General features: G+C 37.6%; 1 protein-coding gene across 1 annotated transcript in view; it reads right to left on the bottom strand.

Moving 5' to 3' along the window:
- The window catches only part of PXDNL (peroxidasin like), a 420,144-nt gene that overhangs the window by 52,039 nt on the left and 352,921 nt on the right, over positions 1–15,184 (bottom strand). Inside the window, exons 18-19 of the mRNA XM_021672892.2 lie at positions 7,209–7,343; positions 4,471–4,679 (exon numbers count right to left, since the gene is read on the bottom strand). Coding sequence (XP_021528567.2) covers positions 4,471–4,679; positions 7,209–7,343 — 344 coding nt within the window. The remainder of the gene's footprint in view (positions 1–4,470; positions 4,680–7,208; positions 7,344–15,184) is intronic.

The following is a 15,184-nucleotide window of genomic DNA, read 5'->3' on the forward strand; positions in this document are numbered from 1 at the left end:
GTCTTCCTCTTTTGAACCACAATTTCATGAAGTTTCAATAAGTGACAATAAAATATTTTTGTTCACCTTTTGAGTAAATTTTTAAAAAAATAGAGTAGGGGAAACAGATTCTGTCTTATGCTGTCTCTCCCAGGTCTTTTGATGGTTTGGAAAACAGTCTCATCTCTATCAATGAATAAAGGTTTTTACTTTTTAAAATCTCTTAATTACCACTTTGGCAAAATAAGTGACTATTACTTTATCGTGAGATCCTATTTTGGTCAAGTGTTTCAAACCTGGGACATATTTGACAGGTTACTCAAAATCAGATTTCACAATTAAGCCTTTCTCTATCCTTTAACTTTGTGATGCTACAGAGGGCCCTACAGCATCCAAAGGAGAGATAAACAGGCTTATTTGACGTGTTAAATTACATGGTAAACGTTGTGTAATAAGAAGTAATGTTTGACTTTCTTCAAGTTCTACTTTAATGAATATGTAATTAAGTTTCAAAATTTTATGGGATTTCTAAAATTCTAATATGTCTGGAAATATGCTATCAGTCATAATTATGGTTATTAGGTTAAGTTTATTGTAGGCCACAGAAATAACCAAAGTTCCTTGTCAATTGCCTTTAATTAGGGCCATTTACAGTGATTTCCACAGCTAATTGCTGAATTCTGAAGCAGTTTCTGAAAACTGCACAGGCAGGTAAAATCATAGACTAATGTGTCTTTAGGGAGGTTCATGAAGGAATGGAAAGGACCTAACAAGAACTCTTGAACACAGGTTTCTGATATATTTGGTATCATATCATTTGAACAGAGTAAGAATTCTTGGAACTGTAATGAAGAACTGACTGGCTTATATAACTGCTAACCAAAGTGGGACAAACATTAGCTGAATACCAAGAAAATATTTTGCCGATTTTTCATGCTGAATCAGCTAGTAATAAAGTTGTTTAGATATGCAATTGGAATAAACTCCATGGTCCAAGTCAAATTACCTGTGACAATCCATTAGCTATCAGTGCGATGCACCTAAATTAGAGAAGCAAAACATGTATTAAAAGAGGCCATGAATCTAATGTAAAGTGTTCACCCATGGAGAAGCTGGACAGCTGTCTCACCCCTCCTGAGTCCTCAAAGCTTTCACTATTAAAAGGACTGCATTCCATGACTCATCATGAAACAGATAAACTGATGTAATTAAATATATTTATAAACATATATATTTATGTTTTTCATATATAAATATATGTTATATGTAATTTATGAAGTATATATTATATATGACATAAATTATACATATAGAAATGTTACATGATTTATAAACTATAAATTTAGACATATTCCATATTATTTATAAATTATAAATTTAGACATATTACATATTCATAAATTATAAATTTAGAAATATTACATATGATTTATAAACTACAAATTTAGAAATATTACATATAATTTATAAATCATAAATAATAATTATATTATATATAATTGACAAATTATAAATTTATAAATATCACATATAAATTTATAAATTATAAGTTTATATATTTATATTATATAAAACAGATGACATATATAATATAAATTATAATAATTATAATTATATATAAGTATTATATAAGCATAAATTATATATAATTTATTATACATAAATATATGTCATATAATACATAAACAATATATGTATTACATATAAGCATAAATTATATATAACATATAATATATAAATATAGGTCTTATATAATACATAAACAAATATATATAATATATAATTTATATACATTATAAATTTATAGTGCATAAATTATAATTAATATATAATATATAATTTCTCTATATCTGTATATGTGGTAACTGTTCTAAATTGCTTAAATAGTTTATGAATAATGTTTCATTTCTCAAACCCACATCTTGGGAAGACAGTCAAAACTTCAGTACCCTTCTGCTACCTGATAGGACATTTAAACATTCATAAAGGAATTTCATTTAAATATCGTTTTCACTGAAATATGAATTGTTTTGGTCAAAGGTATTGTAGATTAATGACAATCAGATCCACTTCCAGTGTAAAACATAAGTTGACACCTTCATTATGTCATTGAAAGGCCTATCCCACTAATAATCTCATGTATCTTCCACTAATAACCTCTGACATAACTAAATGCTGCAAAGCCTTAATGCACTGTGTCACTGTATTTTCAAAAGGTAAAGAAAGCTTTACATGGTGATCTGAGTGAGTACAATCAACCCCTTTCACACTCTAGAACCTGACGACTGAATCTTCTAAGAACATCAGAGAGTCTGCCCTTGCCATCACATTGTAGCAAAACTTTGAGACTTTGAACCTTGGGTTCATGATCTCACAACTCAGAAGGTCCCCTCCACACTCTAACAACTGTATTCCCACTGGAAAGCTTAAGTAAAGCTAACCAGGAAAATTTCTCCCCAGAAGCAGATGAGACCACTGATGCAGGTGACTTTTTCACCAGATCAGCAGGCCCTATATCCCCTCCCAGGGGCACCAGAGAAGAAGCAAAAGAGTGTTACTAGTTGTCATTCATATAGTTTGTATATTGCTCCCTCCTCCCCACATTCTGGAGAGGGGGAACTATGTCATTATTCCTGGATCTAATCACCAAGAACTTGAGGCAAGGGAAAGAATACCACCCGTTAGGGACAAGAGGGGGACAACCCGCTCCTCACAGGCTGACCCCTTCCCCGCTCTGATTGCTCTGCAGCTGCATTCCTGAACCCCCACCTAGGTGCCACAGCAAGGCTGTGCTGCAATTAAGCAAAGCCTGATTACAGCCATCCCAGCAGCTTGAGGGAGGACAGGGAAAACACATGTTGGTTATCCATACTTGTAAATTCCTGTTTGACACACATCTATTTAAAAAACTCCTGGTTTCTTTCTTTTTATAAAAGTCTGCCGCCACAAAAGTCACAGGAAGATGTACTGTAGGTCTGTTACAAGTTAACAAACTATCTCTGTGCCTGTTACCAGCCGACAGATTATTTCAGTCCTAAAACCCCCTTATGCCCCTTCACCCCATAAACACTCCTCATTTCGTAAGCTCGGGGCTGCCTCCTCTGACTGTTATGGAGAAGCCTGGCAGGTTGATAAAACTTGCTTGCCTGACTTTGGGTCTATTCTCCTCTCTCTCGGCTGCCCTTACACCACCCACCCCATGGTACCTGGGATTTTGTTGTGTCCCATAAAGCACCACCACAGTGAAAAAGGCAACCGTGATTCAGGTGTCATTGAGTCTCACTCTGTCACCCAGGCTGGAGTGCAATGGCACAATCTGGGCTCTCGGCAACCTCCACCTCCCGGGTTCAAGTGATTCTCCTGCCTCAGCCTACCAAGTAGCTAGGTGTACAGGCACCCGCCACCACTCTTGGTTAATTTTTGTATTTTTAGTAGAGACGAGGTTTTGCCATGTTGGCCAGGTTGGTCTTGAACTCCTGACCTCAAGCAATCCACCCATCTTGGCCTCCCAAAATGCTGAGATTACAGGCATGAACCACTGTACCTGAATGGTGTTCTATCATATTTCTAGCAGTGCCTTTCAATTTCCTCCCCTGACCACAAATCTCTAGTACTACTTAGGTACTGAGAATGATCATTTCAGTCCTAGAGAACATCAGAACTCCCAGGCCCACGGCCACTACACGGAGCAGGCATGAGGCTATGGTGGCCCTTATGTCATTGGCGTCCAGAAGGGCTGCAAGTATCCTCCATGTGACAGACACCTGCTCGCCTGTGAAGACATCAGCATGTTCCGCTCCAGAACCATCAAGTCCTCAGTTCACCTCTGTGTTTCAACAAACAATACATCGTTTCTCTGGCCTTGGCTCCACCAATTAACTCATCTTTGGGCTTTGAGAAAGTCATTTAATATTTTCAAGCCACGCTTTCATCAAAGGAGAAAGAAACCCACGTTTCTAAAGGAATATCATGAGAACAAAATAGATGCTTATAGAAGCACCTTAGGGAAAGTTTGGTTCATAAATGGTGATGCTGTAGATGTCACACATTCTGTTGTGCCATTAGGGAAAGTTTTTTCCTGATACTATCAAAATTTCCTTGTATTTCCAATGAGCCCTACTGCAACATCCTATGAAGAATGAATAATCTAAGTTAGCCAAGTTACTATCAACTCTCATTTCTCTCTTGTTAGATGAACCCTAAGTGATCAGCATTTGATCTTTGGTGCAGAAATCCGAAATGCAGTAAGAAGACAGAGGCCAGTTTTGCCAGCAAGTGTCCCCATTCTAACAAGGTTAGTGTAGAACGGAAGAGGATGGACAGCTTGGGAGCCTCCATCGTTCCTCGTGTCCACCCCTTCAAAAGGATATTTCCGTGTTGTTGGCTTTTTGTGTATCTTTGTTTAAATCGCATAATCTTTGCCACTGAAAACAACTCAAGCGCGCGAACACGCACACAAATCCAGCTCGAGCTCACTGCGTGATTACTGACCTGCACAGCAGTCTTGCCACACTCGCAGGTCCACCTTCGGGATCTCGCTGCAGCTGATGTAATCGTGTGGGTATTCTGCCTTTACAAAGACATCCGCCTGCACTTGCCGAATGCTGTCACCATTGTCGCAAAGCACCCGACCCAAGGATGCCTGCTTCAGCTGAGTGAGTTGTGCCGGGGTAAATACTCCAGGGTTTTCATACCAAAACCTGGTAGTCAACGAAAAAAGGCATTGTCGTGGGTCTGTGCCCTGAGAACTCCGCCGCATGTCAAACAGCCACAGTGCGTCAAGAAGGGCTCAATACAAAAGCAGCATATTGGAAGAATTATGCTTGCTCTGCAACTGAGCATCCTTTTAATTCCCTCCAATATTTACAATGTTCTTAAATCTCATGCTTCTAAACTATCACTTTCTACTCAAGCTTTACAAAATGATTCAAAGGACTTTTCTAAAGTTTTCTCCCAGAAAAAGAAAAGTCCATTCTTTTATTTATTTATTTGAGATAGAATCTCACTCAATTTGTGGCTCAGGTTGGAGTGCAGTGGCAGGATCTCGGCTCACTGCAACCTCTCCCTCCTGGGTTCAAGCAACTCTCCTGCCTCAGTCTCCCGAGTTGCTGGGATTACAGGCACCCGTCACCACACCTGGCTAATTTTTATATCATTAGTAGAGATGGAATTCGCCATGTTGGCCAGGCTGGTCTCGAACTCCTGGCCTTAAGTGATCTGCCCGCCTTGGCCTCCCAAAGTGCTGGGATTACAGGCATGAGCCACCACACCTAGCCCTATTGCTACATTTAAATTCCATAAACTAACCTTAGAAATTGTCTGAGCAATGTAATATTAACATGTTTGCCTAAAAAGAAAATAGCACTTTTGATAATTAATATACACTATTTGGTTATATCTATCAGCTAACTAGAATAAGCACATTCAATTTTAAGTGAAAGGGTGAAAGGATAAATAAATTTTAAATAAAAGAACTATTAAAGTCAGTCCTTGGGTTGGTTCAGTAAAGTCAATCCTTGGGTTTATTCATTCAGTGAATATTTGAATGCCATATGCCAAGCACTTTTTCGTGCTGGGTATAGAACAGGAAATTAAGATGGTAAACAAAAAGACTTCTTACCACTAACTATCTTGGTGTTATGGGCTGAGCTGTGTCCCCCTAAAATGTTTATGTGGAGGTCCTATGCCCCAGTACCTTTGAAGGTGACTCTATTGGGAGACAGGGCCTTTAGATAGGTATTTAAGGTAAAATAGATGATGTCGGTGAGCCCTAACCCAGTATGACTGGTATCCTTATAAGAAGAGGAAATGTGGACATAGATACAGAGGGAACTCCATGTGATCACACAGGGAGAAGATGCCCTCTACAAGCTGGAAGAGACGCCCAGTAGGAATCAACTCTGCTGATGATCAGCATCTAACCTCCAGAATTGTGAGAATAATAAATTTCTGTTGTTTAAGCTACCCAGGCTATGGGACTTTGTTACCACAGCCTCGCAAACTAACATATGTGGGGAAGGCAGCTTACCCTCCAAAACTGAAGCTTTTTCAATTTTTTTCAGTCTTTGACTACATATATTCTTCAACTGTTGCCAATTGAGCATATTAACACGATAATGTGAGTCAAGAAATTCAGTGTCAAAAATGATTTTTAAAAAGTAATTTAATCAAATATACTGTTAATAGTTACCAACATGCAATAAAGGGAATTAAATCCTTTGCTACTTTCTTTATAATTTACAAATGGAAGAGATTTGAAAGAAAATTTAAGTAAAGAATAATTTTTATTGTAACTTTAATTAAAAACTAAGCTCCGGGCTTTGTTTCAAGTCTTATATACATCATCTCTGCAGTAATACAGAAGGTTATACTGTTAAACAGATTTACAAGATTCCTAGGTCTGACTCAACACTAAACTCTACTAATGATTCAGAAGATACCATACCCTGGGACATACTTGATTCCAAGCAATAGAAGAACATACGTCTCTTAGAATAGAAGAGCAGCCTCAGGAGAGGTTGCCTAGATTTGGGTTTCTTGGTTTTTATTCTCAGTTAGTCTTGGAACAGTAAATTGATTACATGACTAACTTACATTCTCCAGCTCACTGTTTTTCATAATTTCATAATGGAATTTATATACAATGAATATTTTAGATAAAGCAAGAAATTTTAGAGAAGAGTTCCCGATTATCTTTCCACTCGTAAATGCCCTCATAATGTAATTTTACAGGGAGAGCTGGTCTAGGGTCAGCACATCTTCCTCCCTGAGAATGAAAGGAGAGAATCTCAGGGCTGCTCTCAATTCTTTCCTCCTCAACATCATTGAGGGTTGCAGAAATCCTATGGAATAGGTACAATTGTTATTCGCACTTTACAGATGAGGAACGTGGTCCCAAGTGATACATGCCCAAAGTTAAACAGCTGTAAGTGGTGAGACTCAGATTCAAGCGCAATGTAGTCCATCTAGCCTTCATCCTCGCAATCACTAACTTCTACTGCCTTTCGAAAAATTCTGTTTCTTCTCTTCTTACAAAGATTTACAAAAATGAATGGTATGTGATAATATCAGTGGTTTCAAAAGTTCTGTCACCAAATGCTGTCTGATATTTATTATATTCAATATGCATTAAATCATAAAATATATGAATCACAATATGTTATACATACACATTTTGGGTCAAAAACAACTTTTGTAATATTTAATAAGAATAACAGATAATCCTTCACCTATCTCCATCTCTTAGCCGTTGAAACTGGGTAACAAACAGGCACATAAGTGTGGGTCCCACTCTCGTCCCAGGAATCAGGTCTTCAACCATAAGGGCAGGCCAGAGGTCAATGTCACCTGGAGAACCATACAACCTGGAACAGAGACAGGCAGACAGTGTGTGCCTGAGAACGGAAGTGGCATTGAAAATATTCCTTATACGAATGAGCACCAAGCATTATTTTATCCACACACAAAAGAAAAGTAGATATGATTATAACTGTGTTCTCATTTCATGGGGAAAAGCACTGAGATGAAGGAACCCTCAGGGATCACCCCGCAGGTAGGAGGCAGAGCCATAACCTAACCAAGGGAATGCGACACCAAGCCTCATGCAATGTTACGTGTGCAATTCTTTATAATTATTCTCTAAGCATATGGACTATAACTGTATATATATGTGAGCGTGTGTGTTATGCTCATATATAAATGCATCCAGCTAATTCTTTCAGAAATACGTAGGAAATTAACAAATCAGCACTGAGAAGTGTCCATGTCAGTGTATATGCTAGGCATGCCGAAAAGTCAGAAGGAAATGATGATTTGTGGAGATGGTGTTAGCTAAGTTTTCTCTTGCTAAAAAGGCAATGAGTATTTGATCTAAGATTTGAAGCAATTTTTAGGAACTAAACAACAAAGAAACACACACACACACAATGCAGATGTTGATTATAAGCCAACAGCCTTGGCTCACCACTCAGAGAAAGAAAATATGACCCAGACCCTGGACACTTTTAGTAGGAGCCACTCTGATTGTTTTTTCCTCTGTGCTCTAAAGATAAACGTGACACCAACTTAACTTGTCCCTTGCTTCATTTTATTTCATGTATATGATTCCCTAAACTATAAATAGTTTAGTTTGAATGTTTTACCCTTGGCACAAATGGTAATACAGTGTTCATACTTCCTTTCTTTCACTCAGCAGTTTATTTGATGACACATTTGTACCTCCTTCGTTTTCTCTGCCGTCAACAGTCTATTATTGGAAATCATTCCAATTTAGTTTAGTTACACTGGTGATGAATACTTGTGAGGTTTTCAACTTTTACACTATGAACATTCTCTACATGTTTCTTCCTATGCACGAGAGTTTCTCTAGACTAGGCATCAGCAAATTTTTACCATAAAGGGCCGGAGAGCCAATATTTTCAGTTTTGTGGGACAACTGTGGGTTCTGTTGCAACTACTCAACTCCCATTTTGCATACAAGCAGCCATAGGCAACATATAAACAAATATACATAGTTGTGTTCCAATAAAACTTTATTTACAAAATTAGAATAGTAGGTCAGATGTGGCCAGTTGGCTGTGGATTGCTGATGCCTGCTCTAGATTACGTTATGCAAGAGCTGGAAATACTCTGAGTATAATATCTTCGATTTTAATTGTTAATGCTAAACTGCTGTCCAAAATAGATGTACGATTCATATTCCCATAATGAGTATACAGAATTACTCTATGATACGTATCCATATGTATATCTTCAATTTTAGTAGACAATGCCAAACTGCTATCTAAAATGGATGTACAGTTCATACTTCCACAAGAAGCATATCATAGGTCTCAGTGTTGCCTGGAGAGCTGTAAAACCTGGAACAGACAGGCACATTATCCCTTAACACGTTGCAGCTTATTCCATCTTAATTCATTTTGTTAGTCAAGTCTCATCACTGCTGTCCTTCCCCGATTTCTCTTTCATCTTCCTTGTCCTCTTCTTTGTCTTCATCTGCCTCTGTGCTTGCTGCCACGTCTCCTCCTCTTCCTCCTCCTCCTTTCTTTTCTTAATTTCTGATAAGAGGTAGACCTTTTAGATTTCCAAGTGTTGCTGGAATGTTTGAGTGCCATTTAATTCAGGTTCGAATGTTGTATTATTGTTTTCTTCTGTTTCAGTTCTTTTTCTGAGAGATTTGTCTTCTGAAATGTTTTGATTTGCATCTGTTTTATTGTTACATGGCTTTATTTGAAATTGGTTTCTCTCTCTCTCTCTCTTTTAATTCCTATGCATTTCATGAAATGAATTTCTGGTTCGGTAGCATACTCTTCTATCACTATAGGAAAGTGCAGTCTTTTCGACGACTGTGTTGGTGGTGATGGGAAGAAGGCGTTGACATGCTTTGTTTCTCCTTAAGTCCTAGAGCATCCTTAATTTCATTGCATTCTGCTTTCACGTCACTATCAAATCTGAAGGGGCCCTCTATCCTTTCCCTACTTACCTCCTTCTTTCTAAGAAAAAAAAAAAAAGCCATCTCCGGACACTCTGAGATTTGTAACGTGTTGATAACTCCCAGGTTTCCAGAATATTTTATTTGACAATGTAGTACTTGGTGCTGGAGTTTTTCCTTCCAGAGGTTTTTTTTATTTTGATTTATTTTTTTTTTTAGAGACAGGGTCTCACTCTGTCACCCAGGCTGGACTGTAGTGATGGAATCACAGCTCACTACAGCTTCAACCTGGGCTCAAGGGCTCCTCCTGCCTCAGCCCAGGACGCCCCCGTCTTTTCTATATTTTATCTTCCCTCCTTCCCATTCCTTTGTCCATGGAGATTTTTTTAATTACCCTACACTTATTTTTCCCAAATCCACAAACTTCCAGTGGAGTTCCAGTGGCAGCTCCGGGAACTGCTTAATTATTTTCAGACTTGCCACTGAAACGCATGTCGTTGTCTGGCTCCTACTAATTCTGAAGGTATGAGTCATGTGTTATTTTGTGTTCTCTTTTTTGATCTTACAGATTTGGAGAAGCCTGTGTTCAGAGATGTAGAAGTAAGGGACAATTATTTTCCTAGGGCTAACCTAAAAATATGTTTTTTTGAAAATTTTCTTTTGTTAATCTGAGGGGTGTGAAATGGTGTTTTATTATGATTTTGAATTTTCCTAATGAATTATACAATTGAATATCTTCTGTGCATTAATTGAAAATTTTTTTCTTATGTAAAATGTACATGTATACCTTTTACCCATTTTTTAATTTTTTTTTTTTTTGAGACGGGGTTTCACACTGTCACCAGGCTAGAGTGCAGTGGCACCCTCTCGGCTCACTGCAACCTCCGCCTCCCAGGTTCAATCAATTCTGCCTCAGCCTTTTGAGTAGCCGGGACTACAGGTGTGCGCCAGCATGCCCGGCTATTTTTTGTATTTTTAGTAGAGAGGGGGTTTCACTATGTTGGTCCAGATGGTCTTGATCTCTTGACCTCGTGATCCGCCTGCCTCGGCCTCCCAAAGTGCTGGAATTACAGATGTGAGTCATGCGCCCAGCCGGGTTTTTTTTTTTTTCTTTCTTATTGTTAGTTCTCTACATAACTGGATGAAAATACTGTGATCTATGTCCAAATGTATTCTTTGTATTTGTGGTGCTTTTAATCAATCTTATTATTTTGGATTCTGATGAAAATATTTTCTTAATCCTAAGGTCATCTTATCAATTTTTATATCAATTTTGCAATTTTTTTGTACCTTACTAAAAAAATTCTTTTCTTCTTCAATGCCACAGAGATATTCTCTTTTATTTTTGTGAAGTTAAAATTTTGCCTCTCAGATTTAAGTCCCCAATCTATCTGGAACTGATTTTCATATACGATATGAGATCAGAATCCATACTCATTTTTAATCCAGTGATAGCCAGTTGGCACCGCACCACTTACTGAATGTGTTTTCACTTCTCACTAATGTTTCTTGCAACTCTTTCAAATATGATAGTTTCATATATGAGCCCTTTCTCTTGTGACTGTCTATTCTGTTCTACTGTCCTAATTACTAAAGGCTTTATAGCAGGGGTATCCAATCTCTTGGCTTCCCTGGGCCACATTGGAAGAAGAGGAATTGTCTTGCACCACATAAAAGGACACTAACACTAAGAATAGCTGATGAGCTAAAAAAATAAATAAATAAATAAATAAAATTTTAAAAAACCTCATAATATTTTAGGAAAGTTTATGAACTTGTGTTGGGCCACATTTGAAGTCAACTTGGGCTGCATGCCACCCACAAGCACAGGTGGGACAAGCTCGCTTTATAGGAAGTGTTGCTGACGGGAACAGCGAGCCACCCTGCCATGGTCCTCTTGGCCATTGGCTTTACCAATTTAATTTTAAAATTAGCTGTTGATGCCACAAAGAAGCACTACTATGATCTTAATTGGAATTACAATAAATAGATCACTGGGGGAAGTACTGACATCTCAGTATTACTGAATCTTTCTACACCTGAGTGTGTTCATTGTGTCCACGTCCATTGGTATTCTTTAGTAACTATCTGTAAATCTTCTAATTATTGTTAGAACACAGTGCACGACTTCTTAGACTTCTTCTCAACCTTTTTTTCTCTTTGGAAAAGCAAATGAGTTTTCTTTATATCCATTTCCATTTACTACAAAGAGTATTTGCAAAAAAGTAATACGGCTCTTTTATCCTTTCTGGTCTTTATCTTTTTCTTATGTTATTGTCTTGGCTGTGATTTTCAATGCAATTTTGAAGTCTCCATACCTGCCATTTTTGTCTATTCATGTTTTTAAATGAAATGCTTCTAACATTTAATTAATGTTTACAATAGATTTTTGAGATGTTCTTTTTTTAGTTAGGGTGTTCCATTTTTCCTAGAATACTAAGAGCCTTTCTAAAATTCTAGAGAAATGTTGCATTTTACATGGAATGTTTTTTCTGCCCATACTGAAATGATCACTTTTTTCTTTTTAATCAGCTTATAACCAAAATTATATAGACACTTTTAAAATCTCAGACCAATTATATTACTGAAACAAATCTATTATGGTCATGTTGTATAGACGCATATATATATATATATGGCACTCGACTTGAGTTTTCAATGCTTTGTTCAAACCTGACAAAAACAAGCAATGGGGAAAGGAGTCCCTGTTTAATACATAGTGTTGGGAAAACTGGCTAGCCCTATGCAGAAAGCAGAAACTGGACCCCTTCCTGACACCTTACACTAAAATTAACTCCAGATGGATTAAAGACTTAAACATAAGACCTAACACCATAAAAACCCCAGAAGAAAATCTAGGCAAAACCATTCAGGACATAGGCGTAGGCAAGGACCTCATGACCAAAACACCAAAAGCAATGGCAACAAAAGCCAAAATAGACAAATGGGACCTAATCAAACTCCACAGCTTCTGCACGGCAAAAGAAACAGTTATTAGAGTGAATTGGCAACCAACAGAATGGGAAAAAATTTTTGCAGCCTACCCGTCTGACAAAGGGCTGATATCCAGAATTTACAATGAGCTAAAACAGATTTACAAGAAAAAAACAAGCCCATTCAAAAGTGGGCAAAGGATATGAACAGACACTTTACAAAAGAAGACACACATGAGGCCAACAAAGATATGAAAAAATGCTCATCATCACTGGTCATTAGAGAAATGCAAATCAAAACTACATTGAGATACCATCTCACGCCAGTTAGAATGGTGATCATTAAAAAATCTGGAGACAACAAATGCTGGAGAGGATGTGGAGAAATAGGAACACTTTTACACTGTTGGTGGGAGTGCAAATTAGTTCAACCATTGTGGAAAACAGTGTAGCTATTCCTCAAGGACCTAGAAATAGAAATTCCATTTGACCCAGCAATCCCATTACTGAGTACATATCCAGAGGATTATAAATCATTCTACCATAAGGACACACGCACACGAATGTTCATAGCAGCACAATTTACAGCAGCAAAGACCTGGAACCAACCTAAATGCCCATCAATGATAGACTGGACAGGGAAAATGTGGCACATATACATCATGGAATATTATGCAGCCATCAAAAACGATGAGTTTGTGTCCTTTGTAGGGAGATGGATGAACCTGGAAAGCATCATTCTCAGCAAACTGACACAAGAACAGAAAATCAAACACCGCATGTTCTCACTCATAGGTGGGTGTTGAACAATGAGAACACATGGACAGAGGGAGGGGAGCATCACACACTGGGGTCTGTCGGGGGAAACGGGAGGGACAGCAGGGGGCGGGGAGTTGGGGAGAGATAGCATGGGGAGAAATGCCAGATACAGGTGAAGGGGAGGAAGGCAGCAAACCACACTGCCATGTGTGTACCTATGCAACAATCTTGCATGTCCTTCACATGTACCCCAAAACCTAAAATGCAATTTAAAAAAAAGATAAATAATTTTTATATAAATTTATAATGAGATGTTGTCTTGTAAAGTTTCTTGTCTCACACTGTTGTTGTTTATTTTAGTATCAAAATGTTACTGGCCTGAGAAACTAAGTTAGATAGTGTTCCTTCTTTTGCATTCCCTGAACGACTCCATGGGCCTTTGGAACCACCCAAATTACATTTATAAATGGAACACTCGGTTTGAAGAGCATGTGTCAAAACTTTATTCTGAAAATCTTCCTTCCACTTAAGTCATCTAGAGTCTTTTGCCAAAGCATTTTGTTTCTCTTTATTGTTGTGTCTTATCCTCTGTTTCCAATAAAATGAGTAAAAAAAATTTTCCAAGGCTGCACCAACCTCCAAAAGAAGTAAACAATATTTTTTTAGGTAAGAACTAAATTTTCATTATTGCTATGACTTGAGTTGTGTTCTCATGAAAATATATCAACATGTGGAAGTCCTAGCCTCCAGTATCTGTTAATGTGATAATATCATTTGGAGGTAGGATCTTTGCAGATGTAATCAAATTAAGATGAGGTCATTAGGGTGGACCCTGATCCAATATGACTGGCGTCCTTATCTTTAAAAGGGCAGTTTGAGCACAGACGGACAGTAAGAATGCTGTACTACAGCAGAGGCAGGGACTGAGGCAAAACCGTGAGCCAGGGAACCCACCAGAAACGAGGAAGAGCAAAGGATTCTCTCCTCCATGATCCTGAGGAAGCGTGGCCCTGCTGACACTTTGATTTCAGACTTCCAGACTCCAGAGCTGTGGGATGATAAACTTCTACTGTCTTAGACCACTCAGTATGCGGTCTGTGGTTACAGTAGCCTGGAAAACTAATATAATTATGACGTCCCATTAACTTCAGACTAAATTCACTCCTAATTTTCAAAACAATCTTCCTGCCAAAAATGAGACTATTGTCCTGAATTTTACACATGCTTAAATGTAATTTTAATATACGTTTGAAGAAATCCTTCAATTAATTTTTCAATAAACTTGATTTTGTAGAGCAGTCTTAGGTTCACAACAAAACTGAGTGAAAGTTACAGAGATTTGTCATACAACCCTGCATTACTTCTTTAAAAAGGAAAAAGAAACACAAAAAACCCCACAGATATATTGTTCTCTGAATGGTTAGAATTAAATTATGAAGAATATGAGAAATAATAGTAATGGAAATCAGAAGGTTACATAGGGTCAGATTTATGTCTAGGAACTGTAAGAGTCCAGAAAAAAAAATAGTACTTAGAGGTTTTAGAAGTTAGAACACTGAAATTTCCCAGGGAGTATAATCCTGGCTTTGTTCATTTCAGTTCTTTATCATTGATCTGTTTTTCATCTTTTAAATAATTCAGCTAAACATTAACTATTCCTATCCTTATTATGCTATATTCCTTTACCGTGGCTCACCACAGCAGCTACAAGAAATCTTGGGAGTCTTATGCATATCCCATGTGAGTAACTTATTAGCCACACATAGCCTATGTTTCGAAAAACAAATCCTCTCCACCTGCCTTACAGGGCAGTCCAAGATTCATAAGCTCTCAAAACATTTCTTAATGATTCATCTGGATTACTCTGGAGAATGTCAGTTCTATTTTTTTAAACCTTTTCAATTGTAGACATTATAGCTCTTCTTTCCTGGTTATACTTAGACACCAGAAAGACTATAAAGCAGCTCTGTATTAACAGCTTTGGTAAGTCATTTGACTTGTCAACTTTCATCCCCAAACCTAAAGTTAAACATTTGTTCCATACCTTAAAATAATAATCCAATATAAGGTGGCATGGTTTTAC

Source organism: Aotus nancymaae, unplaced genomic scaffold (assembly GCF_030222135.1).
Source record: "Aotus nancymaae isolate 86718 unplaced genomic scaffold, 86718_ANA_hifiasm-v0.15.2.pri h1tg000036l, whole genome shotgun sequence".
Classification (NCBI taxonomy): Eukaryota; Metazoa; Chordata; class Mammalia; order Primates; family Aotidae; genus Aotus; species Aotus nancymaae.